Source organism: Pteropus vampyrus, unplaced genomic scaffold (assembly GCF_000151845.1).
Source record: "Pteropus vampyrus isolate Shadow unplaced genomic scaffold, Pvam_2.0 Scaffold16, whole genome shotgun sequence".
Taxonomy (NCBI): domain Eukaryota; kingdom Metazoa; phylum Chordata; class Mammalia; order Chiroptera; family Pteropodidae; genus Pteropus; species Pteropus vampyrus.
In genome coordinates, this window is record NW_011888797.1 from 9,614,210 (window position 1) to 9,635,291 (window position 21,082).

At 54.6% G+C, this 21,082-nt stretch overlaps 1 protein-coding gene across 2 annotated transcripts in view; it reads right to left on the reverse strand.

Moving 5' to 3' along the window:
- Nucleotides 1–1,251: 1,251 nt before the first annotated feature.
- The window catches only part of MYH9 (myosin heavy chain 9), a 90,710-nt gene continuing 70,879 nt past the window's right edge, over nucleotides 1,252–21,082 (reverse strand). The window contains exons 20-41 of one of the 2 annotated variants that reach the window (XM_011387308.1): nucleotides 20,970–21,078; nucleotides 19,829–19,960; nucleotides 19,175–19,381; nucleotides 18,537–18,674; nucleotides 17,479–17,602; nucleotides 15,515–15,686; nucleotides 14,498–14,710; nucleotides 13,950–14,094; nucleotides 12,429–12,635; nucleotides 12,096–12,200; nucleotides 11,645–11,797; nucleotides 10,310–10,558; nucleotides 8,426–8,638; nucleotides 8,080–8,292; nucleotides 7,605–7,766; nucleotides 6,448–6,576; nucleotides 5,399–5,487; nucleotides 5,170–5,293; nucleotides 4,706–4,914; nucleotides 4,031–4,139; nucleotides 3,751–3,923; nucleotides 1,252–2,799 (exon numbers count right to left, since the gene is read on the reverse strand). In XM_011387308.1, coding sequence (XP_011385610.1) covers nucleotides 2,682–2,799; nucleotides 3,751–3,923; nucleotides 4,031–4,139; nucleotides 4,706–4,914; nucleotides 5,170–5,293; nucleotides 5,399–5,487; nucleotides 6,448–6,576; nucleotides 7,605–7,766; nucleotides 8,080–8,292; nucleotides 8,426–8,638; nucleotides 10,310–10,558; nucleotides 11,645–11,797; nucleotides 12,096–12,200; nucleotides 12,429–12,635; nucleotides 13,950–14,094; nucleotides 14,498–14,710; nucleotides 15,515–15,686; nucleotides 17,479–17,602; nucleotides 18,537–18,674; nucleotides 19,175–19,381; nucleotides 19,829–19,960; nucleotides 20,970–21,078 — 3,493 coding nt within the window. In that variant the 3' untranslated portion in view covers nucleotides 1,252–2,681. The remainder of the gene's footprint in view (nucleotides 2,800–3,750; nucleotides 3,924–4,030; nucleotides 4,140–4,705; nucleotides 4,915–5,169; nucleotides 5,294–5,398; nucleotides 5,488–6,447; nucleotides 6,577–7,604; nucleotides 7,767–8,079; nucleotides 8,293–8,425; nucleotides 8,639–10,309; nucleotides 10,559–11,644; nucleotides 11,798–12,095; nucleotides 12,201–12,428; nucleotides 12,636–13,949; nucleotides 14,095–14,497; nucleotides 14,711–15,514; nucleotides 15,687–17,478; nucleotides 17,603–18,536; nucleotides 18,675–19,174; nucleotides 19,382–19,828; nucleotides 19,961–20,969; nucleotides 21,079–21,082) is intronic. The other variant, XM_023527404.1, reaches the window with a different exon arrangement.

The window sequence follows — 21,082 nt, forward strand, 5'->3', positions numbered from 1 at the left end:
TGATTCCACTTATATGAGGTACAGAGTAGTGAAATTCATAGAGACAAAAAGCAGAACGGTGGCCGTCAGGGGCTGAGAGAGAAGGGAATGAGGAGCTTGTTACAACAGCCCTATGATGAAAACAATTATTACCCCTCTTTCAAAAAAAGATCAAACTAAGGTTCCAATGGGGTGAAATGACTCCCCAGAAGCAGGGAAGCTGGGCTGGTCTCTCCGATTCTAGTTTTGTTTTTCTGGACCATGTGATTTTCCCAGAGGAAGAGAAATCCTTAAAACCTTCAGGTATTCTAAAAATGTAATTTTCTTCCCTAAATTCTTCTTCCTGTTGGCTTGAAATGAGTCAGAAAATTTCAGCGCCCCTGCTTCAAGGTTGCAATAAAGTGGTAAAAATGCAGGCCAACCCAGGAGATTGTGATATGCCAACAAAGATGGACTAATTTTACAGTCCGAAAACCCCAATGTCCTTGAATGGAAGGAGAAGCCGCCTAAAACTCTCCAGCGCTTGGCCCCACCTACCTTTTATGGCATCTCCTGTGGCTCCCTTAGCAGGGGCCAAAATGCACCTGCTCAGAGGCTGGACGGGTTCAGCTGTTGGAGGCCCAGGCAACACCGTGCAGCACACAGCTTTCCTTAGCAACCGAGCTGGCCGAGCAGTGGCCCAGGGGTTGCTGCTCAAGTTCACACCGTATGTCAAGCGGGTGTCATAGCCCTTCTCTAAGGAAAGCCTTTCCTCCCTCCCCTACCTCTTGCAGCTGCAAGGACATCTGTCTTCCTTCATTGCTCTTGGATTCCCGGGGCCTGCCAATGAGCCTGGTTTATGGTTAGAAGAATGAACAAAGCTTTGACTGTTGTGGTCCGATACCCACAGGCCTACTCACCAACTCCCTCATTTCTGCTTCTAGGATGACCCTCCGTAGGGAAGGCTTTGCATTGTCTGATGACTAAGGGGACTCCCGAAAGTTAGTGCCTGGGCCTTGTGTCTCTATCCTGTGCCAGCTCAGTGTCAAGCACATAGTAGGTGCTCAATAATTAATGAACCAAGGTTTATGTGAGATGCTCTTAGCATCCTTGAACCTGACCCAGCCTGCCTTTCTATCTCTTTCTGCATGACTGCCACCCCTCCCCCGCTTCAACCAGGCTGCACTACTGGAAGCTTCTAGAAGGTGCACAAAGTAGGTGCCTGCTGCAGAAATGAAGACTGTCCCTCCCAGGCGACCCTCTCCGGCAGACAGACACCGCCACACACATGGCTCATAGCACATGGTACTCTTTATTGTGACGCTCAGTGGGAAGCATCTGTAAACCGGCTTACTGTAGTGGTGACAGCTGCGACACATGCTAAGGCACTTTTATTATATAAAAAAAGGGGTGGGGTGGGAGTGCCATCCACTCCTTTGTGACAGCAACTGGGACCTGAATTCAGAGCTTTTTAGGCATATGTAGCTTTTACATATATTCATGATTTGTTGAGTTTCTTTTTTCAAAAATGCCTTCTTTGCCATAAGTCTAAATGCAGCATATACAAAACAGGAACACAGATAAATTCAGCAACCAGTGTAGACCAGTGTAGGACACGCTACTCTCTTCTAAACATGGTTCCAAAGGAAAGGCAGTGATAAAGACTGGGGATTTTATCATTTATTAGAAGGGGGAAAAAAAGAAAACCCTTTTTTCTTCTCCTTTCAAAAACATCTGTGCAGATGGCAGATTTTTAAACTATACTGAATCAATGGCGCAGAGAAACTACCCTCGGGCCCAGTCCTAGAGTAGGTAGATCACAGGGGAGGGCCGCTGGCCCTTTCTGATGCTCTGGCTGTCAGATTTGGGACAAGTCCCTTAACCATTAAATATATTTGGTCCCCAAGAGTGTTGGGAGAAGCCACTGCTGGCTTTTCCGGCTTGGCCCCCAGGCCCTGTCCACTCGGCCCAACGGCCTGTACAGAGTAGGCAGCCCTCGCTCAAGGAGGGAAGGGGGCCGTCATTGCACTTGAGACGTTTTAGAATTAGAAAGGGGACAGTGGCGCTGTCCAGCAGGGGTGGGGAGGAAGTACGCTCCCTCCCTGTCCTCAGCGGTCTGTGCCCTGCACAGAGGTGGCGTCCCTGGGCCTGCTCTTGCTGGACCACCCGGAGCCCACGGGAGTTGGGGGCTGGTGGGGCAGAGGGTGTGAGGTCACCACGTGTGATTGCCAACAGCAAAGAAGGGGCTGGGGGAAGAGCTGGTGGCGAAGGCGGGGGAGGGTGACGACTCTTCTGGGGTGTCGGGCTATCAAAATTCCTTAGTCTGAAGAAAAATAGATTCATAGAAAACTCTCGCCCATCCCCGGTGGCTGCCCTTCTTGCCTCAACCATCTTGTGCTTGTTGGCAAGAGAGGGCTGAAGATCCTGCAGGTTGCTCTGTTCCCGAGCTGGGGGCCCAGGACCCTGATTCTTTGGTATCAGATTCTGGGGGTGCAAGGGGAGCGGGAGGGGCTGTAGCAGAGGAAGTCGAAGGCCTTCAACAAAGCCGGGGGATGGGGAGGTGCAGGCCTGAGGTCCCCTGGCCTGGGGGGGAGAGGGTTGGGGAGCATGGTCACAGCAGTCCCAAGAAGGTGGAGGGGTGCTGCGGGGGCTAGCAAGGGAAGGCAGAGTCGTCCATTGGTCGGTCGGTCCGTGGGTCCGTCCGTCTTGGGCAGCAGGAGAGGTTATTCGGCAGCTTTGGCCTCAGCCCCGTCGGCTTTGCCGTCCACCTCCTCGTCCGAGCATTCGCCAGTGCCTTTCCGGGCCATTCGGCGGGGCACGACAAACGGCAGGTCCCCACGCCTAGGGTCAGAGGCAGAGGGTCAGAGAGCCGGCCAGGGTGGCCGCAGCACAGCTCACACATTCCAAATTGGTCTCCAGAGGGAAACTGAGCGCCTAACGTCCCGTGGGGAAAAGCAACGCGGGGCTCCAGACAGGACAGGATGGCTCCCAGACAGCAGGGGATCAAAGCTCCCGCTTTAACCCAAAACACAAGAAAAACCGTCAGAAAATTGGGACTGAAGAAAAGAGAGAAAGGCCCAAGAACAGATGGAGTCACCTGCAAAATGCCAACCTGTGCTCAAACTTAGCACGAAACACGTGAAGCCATGAGATACAGGAACGAGTGGCTAACGCAGTGCGTGAAGACCGCATCTTCCCATGACGTGTAAGAAAACTAGCATTAAACACTAACTAGAACGTCTGCTTTGTTGATTTTTAAACTGGGATTGCCACAAAAAGGAGGTAAGAAATGAGAATTTCAGAGAAAAAGACCCTCTGCCTCAGCCATTGAACAATTCTTGAATGCCCACCCTCCCTTGAGAAATGCGAAGAAGCCCCCCCTCATTCGCACAGGATGTCAGGAGCCATCCTCGGCAAACGTTCACTAGGACCTGCTGGGGGCCAGGGACCCGCCAGGTGGCCTCACCACTTTCCCCTTGAAAAAGACCCCACATGAGACGTCCCGTCAGGATGGGAGCGGCCGCATGAACGGACCGTCGGACAGGGGGCGGGGAGACTGCCCGACCTAGAGCTCAGTGTTTGTTCAGCAGACCGGGGCCCGGCGCAGGGGGTGAGAACCCCGAGGGGCGTGGCTCCTGGGGGCACTTTCTCGGGCACCGTGCTGCTCACTGGCGTCTACCTGAGAAAGGTAACCGACTGCACAGGAGCTTAACTTTCTGAGTGGCGCTTTTCAGAACTAACTTTTTAAAGGAGAAAGAATTGTGCAAAGGGGCTGGGGGAGGCAGAGCTCACCTGAGCTTGTTCTTGAGGGAGCTGACCTCCCGGTTCATGGCGTCGGCGGTTTCGGTGACATCCTCTAGCTCGCGCTGCAGTTTCCGGCGGGAGGCGTTGGCCCGCTGGGCCTCCTCCTCAGCCTCTTCCAGCTGCCGCTTGAGCTGCTTCAGGCGGGTGGACGCCTTGTCAGCCTGCGGAGACATGTGGCCAGTGGCCCTGGTTAGGGCCTCTGGGCGAGTGTGGCCCGCTCGGCCCCTGGCGAGCCCCGGGGGTCCCCGCCCCTCTGCCCAAAACACACCTGGTCCTTGAACTGCTCGGCGTTCCTGCGCTCATCATCCACCTGCAGCAACACATCCTTCAGCTTCTTCTCGGCCCGACGCGTCTGCTTGCAGGCCGCCTGGCGCTCCCTGTGAGGGACGGACATGGCGGCTCAGGGGGACACCCTCCTTCAGGGGACAAACCACGAGCTGCACCACCCATTCCTGGGGCCTCACTGGTATGTCCCCCGCGGGAGGCCTTGACGCTAAGGCCTTGATGCTTTACCAAGCACCTGCTATGAGCTTTGTCTCCCATTTCACAGATGGAAACCGGGGCTCAGGGAAGGGAAGTGACACATCTCAAAGAGCACGTGTGCAGCCAGGAAAGGGGAAAATTGAGATTTGAGGCCCAGTGTGAACCCCATTACCTCCAAGGAAGTCTCAGTCTTGCTGAGCCTCCAGACTGCCTGCCCAGGTAGCCCCTCTCTCAGACACAGCCCTCAGAGACAGTCAGCGAACCCCCTAGCTTTAGAAGTGGGCTGGGGGCTCCTATTTAAACCCCACGAGGACACAGCGAAACAGAGGAGAGGCCGGCAGGATGGGAGACGACAGCCTCTGGGACGTGGGGGACAGAAAGCTGGCTCCTGACCGGACTCAGGGACAAGACCGCAGAGGGGCCTGGGGACTGCTCCAGATGACAGGCGAGGGACACCTACTTGGTCTCGTTGTCCAGCTGCTCCTCTAGCTGTACAATCTTGGCCTCCAGGGCAGTGATGGAGGCCTTGTACTTGGACTTGACAGTGCCCTCCATCTCCTGCAGCTTGACCTTGAGCTCCTTGTTCTGGCGCTCCAGCTGCTGCCGCGCGTTCTCGTTCTTCTGGGCGTGGCTGCGCTCGAGGTTCAGGTCGGTGTTGATCTGGTCGATCTGCGGGAAGAAGGGCTGGTCACCTCAAGGCAGGCTGAGGACAGAGGTGGAGCAGCCGGATCCCACAGAGCCCCTGATAACACCAGGTCCTAGGGCCCAGCCTCTAACCCCTCCCAGAAAAAGGGAGCTACCCATGGTAAGGTTCCAGAAACTTCTTAACAGGTGCCAGGACATGCTCCCCTCGGCGATCAAAGTGCAGGTGGCCTCGCCAAAGGGAGCACTGAGAGCGTGCCCGGGGGCCCCGCCCATGCGCACCTGCAGGTTGGCCTTCTTCAGCCGGTCGTTCACCAGCTCGGTGTTGCCTTGCTCCTCCTCCAGCTCCTCCTCCAGCTGGGCGATGCGGGCCTCCAGGCGCCGCTTCTCCTCCAGCGCCAGGGCCCTGGAGGAGGCCGGGAAGGGGTGAGAAGGGCCTGTCCCCGGGGTGGGGACCCCACCCCAACACCCACCTTCACTCAGCTGAACGTGTTGCCCGTGGCTCACTCACCCTTTGCCGCTGCTGTTAGCAATCTCGTCGGCCAGCTCATCCCGCTCCTGCTGGGCCTGGCGCTTGGCACGCTCGGCAGCTGCCAGTTCCTGCCATGAGGACCCAGAGTGTGACCCGTTGGGGCAGCCCATGGCCCTGAAAGCCCACCTCTTCTATCCCTGGTCCTCTGCACAGCCATCCACCGCCCCATGAAACCCTTTCTCATGAGCCCCTCCGGCTCGGAGGGCTGATTCCTCCCTCTGAGGTCAAAGCTTAGGCACCACATGTTTACAGAGCCCCCACATCTAAATGCTAGGAACGAGGCTTGATGCTGGGGATGCAGAGATATGTAAGGAACTGTCTTGGCCTAACAGGGCATGCTGGACCCTCTGCATCCTGGGGAGACCAGATGTCAGGAGGGATGAGATAGATGTAGTTAGAACCAGGGTGTAAGGTCTCTGAAAACCAGGTGGAAGAGAGGGGCTTTGTCCAGGGTGAGGTGGCCTCGACAGGGACCCACAGGTGACCACGGAGGGAGGGATCACACTCAAGTCCAGGCAGGAGAGCACAGTCAGTTAGGCAAGAGCGGACAAGGACGTGCCTGGGTGTCTGGCCCAGCTACAAGCAGAGATCGGAAGGCGTGACTTCACACTGCGGAGGACCGCCTAGATCGGGGGAATGCTCCCATGTGTGCCTCATGTGCGACAGGCAAGGTGGCCAAGGGGATGCTCAGTGTAAGAGCACGCGTCTGGGAGGGACCCCTACTCGCCAGGAGGCAATTCACAGCAGGAGGTGGTAATTACCACAAAGCCTCATTTCATGCCAGGGAGCCGGCCCCAAATGGTGACAATTTAATTCACACACTGGTTTTAATCACGCCAGGGAGCCTTGCTCCTTAATGAAACCCCGCAGGGAATTCTTTCATAAAGAACCAACCCAACTCATTCCTGGACCTGGGCTACTTTGTTTTCAGCCCTGTGCCAGTGTCTCAGCCGGCCTGGTAGAGGCCCTGAGCTGCCACCTGCTGGCCAGACGGTGGTGACCCTGATCGCCCCTTGGCCCCAGCCCACCTCCTGCAGCTGAATCATCTCGGCCTCCATGCTCTTCAGCTTCTTCTCATTCTCCTTGGCCTGTGCCAGGATCTCCTCGCGGGAGGCCCGCGTGTCATCCAGCTCACGCATGTAGTCCTTCATCTGGGCCTGGGGGCAGGAAGGACACACTTAGCACCACCACCCAAGAGCCACCATGTCCCTCCCACCTCACTACCCTCCCTCCCACCCCTTCACAGGGACAACCGCCAACAGGAACCAGCGGCTGCTTTCCACCCTGACGCCGTAGTTAACCAGCTGAACTAAAAGGAGAAAATAGTGATTAAGGATGAAAATGTCTTTTTATCTCATGCCACTGTACACTGCCGGGTGTGCATGAAGCCACGCTGTGGGCTGTGTGTACTGTCCACAGCTCCTCGCTGGCCTGACGTGGCGCTCCAGCTCGCAGTGCTGGGGGCTCTGCCAGGTCAGCCTGACTGCCGGGCAGGAGGGCATCTCCTGTCATTCTCCTGTGACTTGTTTTAATTCTAAAGATTTCTGCCAAAGAGCTTCTTTTTTGCTTTTTGAGGAAAATCCCATATTGGGATTCCTCGTGTCAAAGGGTGGGACTCTTGCTGGGCTCAGCCAGATAGACCGGGAGAACTGCCACTGACCACGGGACCTGGCCCTTCAACCTTGCCAACCACAGACGTCTGCATTTATTCTTGTTGCCACTAGTTTGCTGGGTACAATGTGACATCTCAGAGCTGCTTTTAACTTGTGATTCTTTAATTATCAGTGAGGTGAAAATTTCCCAAGTTAAGTGTCCCTGCTCCTCTGAACCATCAGCTCCGACTCTCCCCCATCATCCGAGGCTGGACCAGCTCAGTACATAGGTCATGCCAGGTTTATTCTGGAAATCTGTCATGTCATAAGTTACTACCTTCCTTAATCTTGCTGAGTAGCTAGGTGTAGACTTATCTGTTTAATGTACTCAAAGGTTCAGACTATTTGTTCCCCACTCATCCTCTGGGCCTCTGAGTCTCCACCGGGCTAAGGGCACCCAAGACATTCCTCAGAGAGGGGAAGGCGCAGCTCCCAGCATTCGCCAGCCACCCCACTAGTGAGTGTCCCAGCCCCGCGCTGAGCCCAGCGTCGCCGTGTGCGGCCCGATCCGGTGTGGTGCGGCCTGGCCTCACCTGCAGCTTCCGCAGCTGTTTGATGGCTTCGTCTCGGTTCTTGTTGGCCGAGTCGATGTGGGCCTCCAGGTCCTTCAGGTCCATCTCCAGCTTCTTCCGAGCGGCCACTGCCAGTGAGCGCTGCTTCCTCTCGTCCTCCAGCTCTGCCTCCATCTCCCGCACCTGGGGGAAGACACCCACAGCTCGGAAGTCTAGATCCATACAGACCCTGCTCCAGTCCTATGGGATCCATGGGTCCTTGAGGGGTCAAGGAGAAATTCTGACCATAAAAACTCTAATAGAGTCACTGACCCCCAGGACAGAAGACTGGAAGGTAAGGACGTGGAAGGAATGGTCAAGGAGGCTTCTACAATCCTGGCAGAGAAATGAGAGAAAGGAAGCCTACCGGAAATCAGGGGGGCCCTGCCTGCCTCTGCCCACACAGAGCTGGCACCGTCCTAGGGATGGGGAAGGGGGGCGGGAGGGCCATACGCACCTGTCGGACCAGCTGCTTCTTCTTCTCCTCACTCTGCTCATCCCGGCCCTGGAGGTCCCGCTCGAACTGGGCCTTCATGGCCTGCAGGTTCACCTCCAGCCGCAGCTTGGCATCCTCAGTGGCCTGCAGCTCATCCTCCAGCTCCTCGAGCTGGGTCTTCATCTCCTCCACCTGCTGCTCCAGGGCCCGCTTGGACTTCTCCAGCTCATGCACCTGTCACCACAGGCAGACGAGTCAGGAGTAGAAGGGTGAGAGGTCCCCGAGGTCACGGCTTCGGTGTCTGGTCACCCACTAAGCTCTGTGCTGTCACCTGCCCACCCCCCACCCCCCACCCCCTGGTACTCACACTCTTGCCCACGTCATCCTTGGAGCTCATGAGGTCCTCCATCTCGGTGCGGAACTGTTTGTTGAGCCGCTCCAGCTCCGCCTTCTGCTCCGTGGCCTCCTCCAGGGCCCGGGCCAGCGACAGCGCCTTGGTCTCCTTCTCGCGGGCCTCTGCCTCAGCCCGGTCACGCTCCTCTGCATACTTGGCAGAGATGTTCTTCTCCTCAGCCAGGAGCTAGGAAAGAGGTGGTCACCGTGAAGCTCGAGCGACGGCCTCCGGTCCAGAAAGAGCGCAGAGCCTGCTGACCTCAGGCAGGCAAAGCATCCTGACCCGGACTCCCTGAGCAGCGAGCCCCAGCGCTGGGTCTAGGGGGAGGAGGACCAAGAAGAACAAGCACAAGCCTGCTGCCCGGGGGGACCTGGCTGGTTCCAAGGGTGACACGCGCTACTCAGCATACCGTCGTAACTAGATGACGGCAGAGCGTGCCTCTGCCATGTGCTTTAACCGTTTCCCGTTTGTGCCGACAATACTCGCTGGCAGCGCTTGTGGCTGCAGCATTTCCCCCGATATAATTCATGGGTTCCAGTCCTAACCTCGCCCCCAAAGCCTGCCACAAAATACCTCGCTTTTACTATTCTTTTTGCATCTCTAGTATATCGATAGTCTTTGGAGACAAATGACGTCATTCTATTTATGGCATTTATGCTCTTAGTAACAGTAGTTCCATTTCCAAAATTCTCGATTGCTGAAAATGTCCAATCTTAGATGTTCCACTTTGTGTTGTTCCGTGCTTTGAAACACGGCAAAGAATTAAATACTAATCACCGTATACATTTCTGTTACATTAGGATTAGAGACAGGTTCTGTTTAGAAATAACTCCAAGAACAATTTTTATATTTTCACATTGAAAACCAGTCAGATTTGCTTCATCCTCAAAGAGTGTGTTTATGTAAAACTAAATTAACGTTGGCAGCGTGCTGCACTGTTTTTTCCAAACGGGAAATGGGTTAGTCTTTTGTTTTTATCTCTTAATAATAATCATTCTGTATGACACACAGCGCCTCTTCCCTGAAGACCCACAGGAGATGTTTCGCCCGCAGAGCCTGGCAAGGCTTTGGTCCTGACTGAGTGGCTAGAGTTTACCTTGAACGCAGTGTGACTCCAGCTGCCTGGAAGCCCAAAGCCCATCTGTGCCCCCTCTAAGGCTGTGCGTGTAAACCCCCCGGTTCCCATTCTCTGCTCGCACCCACTCTCGCTAGGTCTCATTTTCCTACCTTTCTATTCACTTTGCCCCAATCACCCATTTATGCCATGGACCCATTTCTTAAAGTGCCCAACAGTAATTGCGTTAGACTTCACAGGCTGTATCGATGTAGTAACTACTCAGCTCTGCTCTGACAGCACGAAAACAGCCAGAGATGACGGCAAAGGACCGAGTGTGGCCAAGCCCAACACACCTTCATGCACAGACAGGTCGCGGGCGGCGGGGGACTGGTGTGCTGAACCCTGGTTTATTCTATTTTTCTATCTCTGCCCACAGTCTACACCTCTGTAAGCTTCCCCGGATCTTTTAGAAAAAAGAGGTACAAACACATGAATAAAAATTCTAAATGATAGTAAAATCGGTTCATTATGGAAAATATGAAAAATATAAGAAGCAAGAAGGGGGAAAGTCGCTCCTACACCAATGACACAAAGATGCCCTGTTGTGAGCACTTGCCTGCCAGGCCCAGGCCCCTCAACGAGCTGACACCAAGTGAGACCTCTCAGGCACCTTCCCTGTCATGGCCGCCTCCGAGCGAGGGAACGATGGGATCCCAGGCCTCGCTCCTATACGTGGCCTTGGCCTGAGGCTGCGGTGTTTGCAAGAGGGGAAATGAGGAGAGTGGACCGACGGCACATACCTGGTCGAACTTCTTCTGCTTCTTCTCCAGGTTGGAGACACTCTGCCGCTGGTGGTCCAGATCCACGAGCAGGTCGTCCAGCTCCTGCTGCAGCCGCGTCTTGGTCTTCTCCAGCTTGTCGTAGGCGGCCACCTTCTCCTCGTAGCGCTGGCTCAGCCCCTCCAGGTCCTTCTGGAGTTTCCTTTTGGCTTCCTCGGCAGTCTCCAGGCACCCCACTCCATCCTCCATCTTCTTCTTCATGTCGATCACCTAGGCAAGAGCAAAGAGTCAGTACTCAAGATGGTACCTGCTCAGGTAACACACCTGTGCCTGGGACAGCTGGGAGGAGCTGGCCCGCTACCCTATGAACGGAAGGCCAGGGAGCCAACCCAGTCATGGAGTCTTCCCTCTTCCATGAGAGCGAGAAAAATGGAGTTTCTGCAGAGGGTGCCTGCCTAGTGCACGGAGCCCAGGGGAAGGCCAGCGTCGCAGGTTGGCTGTGGAGGGCCTCTCCATCGTGGCCCAGACCGGGCCTCTCGTTAACAAAGACTGAGGCCCAGAGCGGGAAGCATCCTCCAGTCACCTGGCTCCAGGCAGCAGGACCAGTGCCCTCTGGGGAACCCGTTTGCTGGAGGCAGGACCACAGGCGTGCGTCCTTGCATCCGGACACGTGCTGCCACCACACGCATACCAGCGACTCCCACCCAGACCGCGGAGTGGACTGTGAGCCCATGCTGAGCTGGGGCAGATCCTCCGGCCTGGAGCATTTAAGTCCCAGGACAGAATCTAGCACAGGGCTCTTGGTCTCTTTTTGGCCACAGATCCTCTGTAAGTCTAGAGCAGACCACAGACTCCTTCTCGTAACAACGTTTAGATGAACACAAAGTAAAACAGACAGGATCACCAAAAAAGCCAATACAGAGAAGCTGCCAGGTATTTTTTAAAACTGCAATTCAGTAACCCACGTGCTTCTTTACCAGCACACTGAGTAGCAGCAGCCTCCTCAAGCACGAGGAGCACAGTGACATGCCCAAAGCCCTGCCGTGGCTTGGACATGGTGACCAGTGCTTTCTAGTGAATGAGGCCAGAGTCACTGTGACGGCCACAGCTTGCGGCTGACATTCACAAGGAGATGCTAGATGTTAGTTAGAGAATGGTGAAGATAAAGATGTCATCTCCTCCCTCCAAGCTCACAGATCCCTAACTCCTCCCCAGCTAAGAGCCCGGGGAAAATCCAGCAGGCAGGGCTGTGCCTCCAGTGTCCAGGCAGGTGCCTCCCCAGCCTGCAGACTCCCACCAGTTTCCCTGAGCCACCTCCGAAGCCCGGGGCGTCTCATAAGGAAGCCAGCACCGAACCTGGGCATGGAGGGTGGCCATCTGCTTCTCCAGATTCCGCTTGGCCTCCTCCTCCTCCTCCAGCTGCTCCTTGAAGGAATTCTTCTCGTCCTCCATCTGCTTCAGCTTGGTGCTCAGGCTCAGCTTCTGCCGGTTCTCCTCCTGCAGCAGCTCCTACTCCAAGGACAAGAGGGGTTCAGGGCTCAGGAGGTGCAGCGTCAGACCCTTGCGGTTCCCACGCCCTTGGCAAGAGGGAGTAGCTGGTCCCTCTGATTTGGGGGACAGCTGGTAAAGACCTAGTGGTGAGCCGGCAGGACCCAGAGACTCCGTGGATGTAGGGGAGGACGGGACATTAGAGGAGCTCTGGGACGGAAGACTAGAGGTCTGGCAGGTGATGCCGTGCGGGCACAGGGTCCTCACGGGAAAGGACCAGCTGCAGGGACCTGCCGCTGGGACCCACTGCCACTCTTACCTGTGTGTCCTGCAGCTGGGACTCCAGAGTGGAGAAGTCCTTGGTGAGCTTGCTAGACTTGCTGTCAGACTGGGTGAGAAGACCTGTCACATTGTCCAGCTCGACCTATGCAAGGAGGGGAGAGACAAAGGCCCATGAACTCGCCGTGACTGCTCTGGCCCCGCCTGGGCGCTTTCAGGCAAAGCTGGGCCTGAGTTACAGGTTGAACCCAGAACCTCGCTTAGGAGCCAGTTTGAAGCAAGAAAGAGAGCGGAAGCCGTGGAGATCTGGGCCAAGGCCGAGGAGCTGCTGAAGGGACCAGGGTGCAGGCCTGGGTCCCCGTGGAGGTCTCACCTGAAGCTTGGTGACCTTGTCGGCCAGCTCCGTGCGCACTCGCTCTCCCTCGTTGAACTTGACCTGCAGCTCCTGGAGCTGGGCCTCCACTTTCTTCCGCTTGTGCTCGGAGTCTCCTTTGCCCTGCAGCAGGACCTTCACCTCGTTGGCCAGCTCCCCTCGCTCACTCTCCAGGGTCTGCTTGGTCTTCTCAAGGTTGGCTTTTACCTAGTAGAGAAGGAAGCAAAGGTGTGAAGAGGGGCACCTGTTCCCTGACATGAGGCTGGTCTTTTGAGCATCGTCGGAAGAACCGCTGGCTCCAGATGCAGGAACTGCTGCCTCTGCAGCAGAAACGATGTTGGGCAGGTTTAGGGTACGGTGTGCCAGCAAGAGCCCCGGACTCGGAAGGCTCGCGCCCGACCTGTACTCATCACTAGACTGGTACGCGACACTCAGAGGTGTCCTCGCCTCTGAGGTCCTTGGCTTCTCTACCTCTGAAACAGTCCCTGCCCAGCCTCCCTCACGGGCAGAGGAAATGTTCAAGTGTAAAACATCATTGCTGACGTTTTGATTTTAGTGCTTATAGGATGAGGAAAATTATAATTGCTTATAGTTAGAGATCCACTCAAGCCTCTTTGAAATTTGATGTCCAAAAAAATAATGTCATTTTCTTCTAAAAAAAATACAGTTTACAGAATAAAGGGGACAATCCCATTCTAGTCTGCACAAGCTCATCTCAAGGTCATAAGCAAGTACAAGGGTAAACTGCACCCTGCGTAAATGCAGACATGTTGGGTAAAAACAGCTAAAGGACAAAGAAAGGCTTCGACCTGCACAGAACCGGGTGGAAGTTTAAAGGAGACGGGTGGACAAGGCGTGTTTCTAAAACATTTTGCAGGTTGCCATATGGAAGAGCCTTTGATCTCTCAGGCTGCCACCAAGAGTGGCTGGGAGCTGGGAGCCTCAGCGGGCAGGACATGTCCTGGTGAGGAACTGCCCAGCCATCAGTTGCCTGGCCAAGAAACCAGCTGGGATTAATAGCCCCACAATTTTCCCAAGAAGACTCCAGCTGACCACTTGTGGGGGTGGTTCTAGAGGGAACCCAGGCTTTAGAAAAGTGACCCTAATGCCCTCTGAAACTCAGTTTCAGGGTCATTCCAATTCCTTGAAGCCTCTGGTCTGGCAGGTTGGTGAAGAGAATGATAATGATAATATATACACTTGAACAACTTACCGAGCCCTTAGTATCTAAGCGCTTTACATGTCGTGAACTTCAACTCTCACATAAACGTATAAGGTAGATTTATCATTAGCATCTTTTATAGATGGGGAAACTGAGGCACAGAGGTATCTATCTGCCTATGTCACACATCCACTAAGGGCTGGAGCAGGACTCTGACCCAGGCAATCTGGCACTGAAACCGCTCTGCTCAGCAGGACTGCCCCGGAGCACCAGCTGGTCTCCAGAAGGACACCGCCCCTGAAAGCAGCACGGTCCCCACCCGAAGCCACAGAGCCAGTCCCTGGGGGAAGTCCACGCACCCGCTTTGTCTGCTCCAGCTGCTCAGCCAGCTCCTCCACGGCTTGTGAATGCTTCTGTCTCATCTCCTGGATCTGGGCCTCATGGGTCTTGGCCTCTTCCTCGAGGGTCTTCTTCAAGATGTTCACTTCCTGTTCACGTTTGGACCTGGAGAGAAACACCCTCAGAAAGGAGGCCAGGGACCTTGGGGTGATGCTGCCCCTGGGGCTCTCCCCTGGCTGCAGAGAGGCCAGTGAGGTGCACTGGCCGCCCCAGGCAGCTTTTCCTGCCTCAGCTATCCTTCCTGCAGCCCAAGCTCAAAGACACACTTTGCAAAGGCTTCTGTATTCGTTCTGCCTTAGCCCATCCCGTCTCACCCAAACTTCAAACCCAGTTCTTCAACAGGTCTCCTAATTAGCAGAGAGAAGATGCTAAGGAACCTTCAGCTTCCAGGCTCTCTGGTACATAATAAAGCCACAGTGTGTGTGCACAGGCCTGGGATCTACACTTTCAAGGCCACGACCTCCTTTTCTCCCTGTCCCTGAGTTGGCCAGCTGGCCCCATGACACACCTGAGCTCCTGTTGGGCAGCTGTAGAATCCAAGGTGTCCTCCAACTCTGTTTTCAGAGCCTCCAGCTCTTCCCCGAGGTCCCGTTTCTGTTTCTCAGCTTTATTCCGAGAAGCACGCTCAGACTCCAGGTCTTCCTGGAGTTCAGAGATCTGAGATTCCAGCTCGCGGATCTTCTTCAGGGCCATGTTCTTCTGGGTGGCTTCTTCCTCCACTCTGCCAAAGGAACCAACAACATCAGGATGAAGACATTTCACCTTCATGAAGCAGAGTTTGCAGAAAAGGTAGAGAGGTGCCACTTCTGGCAGTCACAGCCGCGGCCCTCAGGAGCTTCCTTCCCCCAAATTAACATCTGAGGCACATGGAATATTTAAGGGCGATACCGCTTCGAGGACTGGAAAACCTCAGACAGGAATCGTCTCATTTTCCAAATTAAAATTCAGTGCTTTAAACATTAAAAAGAAGTTCCAATGTTAAACAAACAAAAAGAAAATAGAATGTTACGGTCCCAGAAGACTGCAACAGAATAAAAACACAATGTTCCATAAATTTTGTATGATCACAATGTATCAATGTAGGTTCATCGGTTACAACAAATGTACCATCTGGTGCACGATGTGACGGTGCGGGGACGCTGTGTTTGAAGAAGAGAAGGAGATTTATTGGAATTCCCCATACTGTGTGCTCAATTTTGCTGTGAGCCAAAACTGCTCTAAGAAATAAAATCTATTAAAAAAAAAAAAAAAGGCAATAAATTTAACAAGAAAAAAAGAAAGAAAGAAAAGGATTGCTGTGGTTGGGTGTCACTGTGGATGACTGTTGGGGGATTACAAACAAACAAATGACGAAAAAGCCTTAGACTGTGCTTTTAGGGGACAGGAAATGTTTTGCTGTGAAATGGCTTCCGGGACAACAGCAAAGCGAATGCTCACAGCTCACTGATGCACCAAGAACCATGGCAGGAAGCAGCACAAGGGCTGGCACTGGCCACCTGGTAGCAGGCTGATGCTTGGACCTCACCTGGCCAGGGCAGCCTGGAGCTCCTCCTCTTTCTTGGCCAGCTGCATCTTGAGCTCGGCGATCTGAGCCTGGAGCTCAGCGATCTGGTCGTTGAGGTCCGTGGAGTCTCCCTCCAGCTTCCGGCGAGTCTTCTCCAGCTCCTGACGCTGTTTCTCCTCTCTCCGGAGGCGCTCTGAGAAGGAAGGATAGGGAGAAGCTGACAGAGCCCTCGGCGGTCATAGACTCTGCTGCCTTTCTTTCGAATTCTTACATAAATACTGCATATTTATTATCAAATATACATGAAGTTTAAAGGATCACAGTACGCAGACACTCGTGCCAACTCCTGGATGAAGGAAGAGAGCATCACTGCGAGCGGCCAGGTCCTGTCTCTCCAGCCCCGCCCGCTGCCCCTCCCCGCCGGGGCAGCCTTGCTCCTGAAGCTTGTGTCTGTAATCCCCTCGGTTTGCATTTAAGATACTACGTCTGTCCTGGGTGCTTCGAGATACCACTTCGTGTGAGCCTCACCACAGCCTGATGGAGTGGGTTGTCTTATCCTTACGATTCAAACGAGGCACAGAAAGGGCGAGGTGGGGATCACCTAAGTGAAATCACGACAGGAACCATAAAGCCTATTGGACCCTGACCCCGCTATACCAACTCCACATAAGTTCAAGAAGGGCTGGCGGCTGTCACTCCGTGTCTTGCCTTCGTTGCCCGATGTCACGATCTTCAGATTCATAAGTTAAGTGTCACTGCAACTGATCCCTTTGGACTTCTGTCTAGAAATCCACTGTGTGACCACACTGCCACTGATCTTCCGCTCTACAACCGACGGGCATTTGGGTTGTGTCCCCATGAACAGGGCTGCTGTGAGCGAGAGCACTGGGTCAGGCGATGCCAGACCCCCAAAGCTGGCTACGAATTTACGCTCCCACGAGCAGTGTGTGTTCTGATGGTTCTACATCTTTGTTAACACTTGCTAGTGTCAAAATTCACGTGTGCTACTCCAGTGGGCATGCCAGTCCTAGACCTCGTGGGTGATCGAGGCCTTCAGACTGTGCCTGGGTTGGGGAGCGAGGCTGTGGGAAGAGATCGCTGTCGGGTCCTCCTCGCCCTTGACGACCTGGCTCACCTCATCTCACACAAACGTGAGGGGTCCCCCAAAGCCATGAAACCAAGCCAGGAAACCCCTCATCCCTCGCCCCCCCATGGTTAGCCTGCATGGTTTCAGCCCAACATCCACTGGGCAGTGACACCTGCCCTGGAGGCGTTGGGGTCCCCGTGCTCTGCAGTGGGTGCAGTGGCTTCTGGCGTGAGCTCAGAGCTCCGGGATTTCTCCCATCCCTGCTTCATCCACTCCTCTCAAGGGGCCAAGGTGAGGGGTCCACAGACAGCCATAGACCTGTGCGTCTGCCCTGTACACCTCACCAACATGGATCCCCAGGGCACAGGGCACAGAGACAAAGACATGATCTGTCACCCTGTCCCAAGTCAAGCGATGACCTCTCACAATATCAGTTTAGCATTTTACAATACACAGCTGAGTGTCACACGAACTATATAGTTTAGTCCTCACAAATGCCCTTTCATTGCGTCCTCTTAGAGGTAGGAGAAATTAAAGCTCATGGAATGATGTTATAGGTATAAGATGACAAGCTAGTAAGTGGTAAAGCTGGAAGTCGACCTAGAACAGCTTAGGAAGTCTCAAAAGCTTGAGAAATGCACAGTGCACGACAAGGGACAAAAGCCAGAGTAACTTGGGGGAACTCGGCACTGGTGCCTGGCGGTCATACTCTCACAGGGACCAGACGCTGAACCCCAGGTTTTTAGGGCAGTGGCTGGCTGCTCCAGGCCCCGGGCCTCGCCCACGGAGAGTGAACATGAGACCTGCCTGGTGCTCCCGCTGCTGGCAGCGAGGCCCAGGCTGGCCCTGTGTGGTGGATGCCTTGGGCTCCTGAGTCTGACAGACATCACGCTCTTACCCTCCAGGTCTGTGATCATGGCCTCGTGCTTGTTCTTGAGCTTCGCAAGACTCTTTGATTTTTCCTCCTCTTCCGTGAGGTTGGTGGTGAACTCGGCTATTCTGTCTTCCAACAGCTTCTTCTCCTGGGGGTGGCGGGGGGAGAGGGTGGGTCAGAGCTTATCAAAGGGGTCACTTTGAAAGGTCACTGGCTCCACTGACATAGCTGGATAAGCTTCCTTGACGTATACATGTGGGTACCAAAGCCCCCTGGACCTACTACCCCTGTGGGCTCAGGTAAGAAAGGTTCCAGGTGGCAGGTAGGGTCAGTAAATTCAGAATTCAGACACAACAGCATCACCTTCTCCGTGCCCCGGGCTTATCCACCAAGTGGGCTGTGACCTCCCACTCCTCACACCCCTCAAAGTGCCCCAGGACACATGCCATCATGTGGCCACCACTGGAGTCCTAATCTCAGCAGGGTCCCCCAACAACGGTGACCACAAAGTCACTGTAATAAACATACGCCATCACTCGGCACGGGCATCTCGCTCCCCGAGTTACAGTTCTGGGCAGGCATCCTACACTCCGACCCCGACCCCCGCCTGCCCCGGGATGGAGGACGGCATTTGGACCCTGCCCTGCCCCTCCTCTGACTGTTCCCAGCTCATATCGGCCCGCTCAGCTGACAGGGACCCCATATGGCTCTCGGAAGAAACAGTCACCACCTTGGAGACAGCTAAAAGAGAGGCACCTCAACACCAAGCCACCCAGGTGCCCGAAACCCCACCGGTGACTGACGCACAATGCCACGCGGACGGTTCAGCTCCACCAAGCCTCAGGTCTCAAAAGCTTATGAAGAGCTTTCCTGAGGAAACCTCTCCCTTGGGCCCCACTCAGTTATGAGAGACAGCCCTTCGGCTATGACCCTGGCACCAGAGGCCACGGGGACACGCAGGAAGAACCGCTACTCGGCAGAAGCCACAGCGCGGCCGACAGGAGCAGGGGCCGGGTGCGGCCGTGAGCCTGGGGCCCGGCTCACTCGCCACAGCCCGCGCCTCAGCAGGCCGGGGGGCCCACCTTGGCCAGTTTGGAGTTCTGGTCTTCCAAGATGATTTGGTCTTCCTCCAGCTTCTTCAGTTTGGCCTCGGTGGTCACCTTCTCCAGCTGCAGCTTCTGGCGGGCGCCCTCCTCCTCCTCCAGCTGCTCCTCCAGTTCCTACCACAAAGACGGGGAGACTGTGAGCAGTGCGGGCCCCACAAGCCCAGTGGCCTGGCTGAGACGTGGCCCAACCCCCGCTTGTGCGGTCACATGTTTAAGACGCAAGAAGGGGAAAAAAAACCCGAACCAAACAACAGGGCCCCCCGTCCGAAGGGCCTCCCGGCAAGGAACAACGGGCAAAAAACAAAACCGAATGGCCCCCCCCCCCCAAAACCCTGGAACAGGACTGAGATGGGAAATTAAACTGGCTTCGATGCTCGACTGGGCAGTGTGCGTGGAGATCTGAGACGCACAGGTGAGAAACGACCGCGCCAAAGAGAAAACCTCTCCAAGACCACCCCAAGTGAACAAAGGGGTCAAGAGCTAGCCTACTGTGGCACTTCCATCTCTGTGTTCTCTCCGGCTCCGTCACTGCTCCTTACCACGCCCTGTCTCCTCCACCCCATGTCTGGTGTCCAGTGCTGCCCTCTTCTCCAGAGGGGAGGAAGGCACATTACCTGGATGTTTTGCTGCATTTTCTTCTTCTCCGCCTGCAGGTGCTGGCAGCGCTCCTCCTCTTCCTCCACCCTGGCCTCGAGGTCATGGCAAATCTCTTCCAGCTCCTGCTTCTTGGCGGTCAGGCGGGCCCGGAGCTCCTCGGCCTCGGCACATAGTTCTGTTTCTGCCTGGAGCTGCTCCTGCAGCTGCAGCTTCTCCGCCATGAGCTGCAAAGAACACGTGGAAAATGCAAGCTCCTTACAACCTCTTCAAGCCACTCCATGACACGTGTTCCCTAGCGCCGGCTTCCGGAGGGAGAGGACCATGCTGACAAGAGCAGTTTCCATTTCGAGAGTGCTTAAGCTCCCAGGCACATTCTAAACACCATGACTTTTATCCCTTATCACAACTCTGTGAGCTGTACACCACGACCCCTAGGAATTTGGACCCTGCCAAGTTCAGAGAGGTTAAGTGCTAGAGCTGGGCCTTGCATCCAACATTCATGAGCTTTCCATCCTATCCCATCACATAACCCCAAATTAAGTCTACGGAGAGATTAACCATTTTTCTACAGTAAAACATCTCCTTAAACTCCAAATATACCTTGCCTACAGATGGCTGGCAGGTGGCAGCACTGGGAGGTGCCATACTACCTGGGCAGAGTCCGCACTCACCTGGGACTGGAGCGTCTCCATCTCTGTGAGCCTGTTCTCGGCAGCCAGCTGCTTCTCTCGGACTTTGACCAGCTCCTCCTCCTTGGCCATCATCTCCTCCTCCTGCCGGCTCACCTGCAGGAGCGGCTTGACCTAGGCGAAGGGATGGAGACACATGCTCAGCTAAAGATGTGTGTCCCGGTCAATAGACATGAGGCTTTCCCCTTGCCTGTGGAAACGTGAGCTCATGAAAGTGAGGGGTAAACTAGGCATGCTGTGGGGTGCAAACGAGTACAATCTTTCTGGAAATCAATTTGGTGCTGTGTGCCACAGGCTTCTAATCCACTCACGACCCTTCAGAGAAACTACCCCTCTGCACGACAGCACTGTTTATTACAGAGACAAATTAGGAATCAGATAAATGGAAAAATAGCCAGATACATTATGAAACGTCTCTAGGGAACAGTATGCTGACTTTTTAAAAAATGATGCTCATGAAAGAATTTTAAATGGAAAATACAAAATACAAGCTTGTTTGTACAAGTCAGAGCTCAGTTATGTAAGAATGCGTATGGTTTACATAGTGGAAACTGACAAAAAAGACAGCAGGGGTAAATATTGAAACATCTATTCAATATTGATGTTGGCTCAGAGTTGACGGGGTCACGGGTGAATTTTTATCTTCTTTATGCTTTTTGTTAGCCTAACTTTTCACAATTATCACATATTATTTATTATAAACAAAAGCAAACTAAACAAGTTCAATAATAAAAGGATTTTTTTAAAGGCCAGGGAGGACCCGTGTGCAAAGATTCTGACTGTCCGTGGCTTCCCGGGAGGGCAGAGCCCTGTGACACGTGGGGCGGTGGCAGGCAGGGCCTTTACGTGTGGGAGCTATTCTTTGAGCCACTCTAGCCCAGCCTGACACTAGGCCATGACCATCCACGCTGGACAAATGCCATAGCTCATGTGCCTCTAGACTTCATACAGGGCAGGACAATTCCAGGTTCATGCTGCTGGACATGCAGGAGGCAAAATGGCCTTTCTAAGGACATGAGCCCCGCACAGAGCCAGCGTGCAGCCTACTCGTCTCCTCTGCCATGACGGAAGCTGGCAGAGAATCGGCTGGGCGGTGGCAAGGGAGGGCCCTTCCAGGACCTACCTTGGTGAAGAGCCGCCACCACTGCCAGTTCCGCAGCTTCAGGTAGGCGGCGCAGTTCCTCTGCAGGACCTTCATGGCTGTCAGCTGCTGCTGCCGCTTGGCAAAGGCCCTGG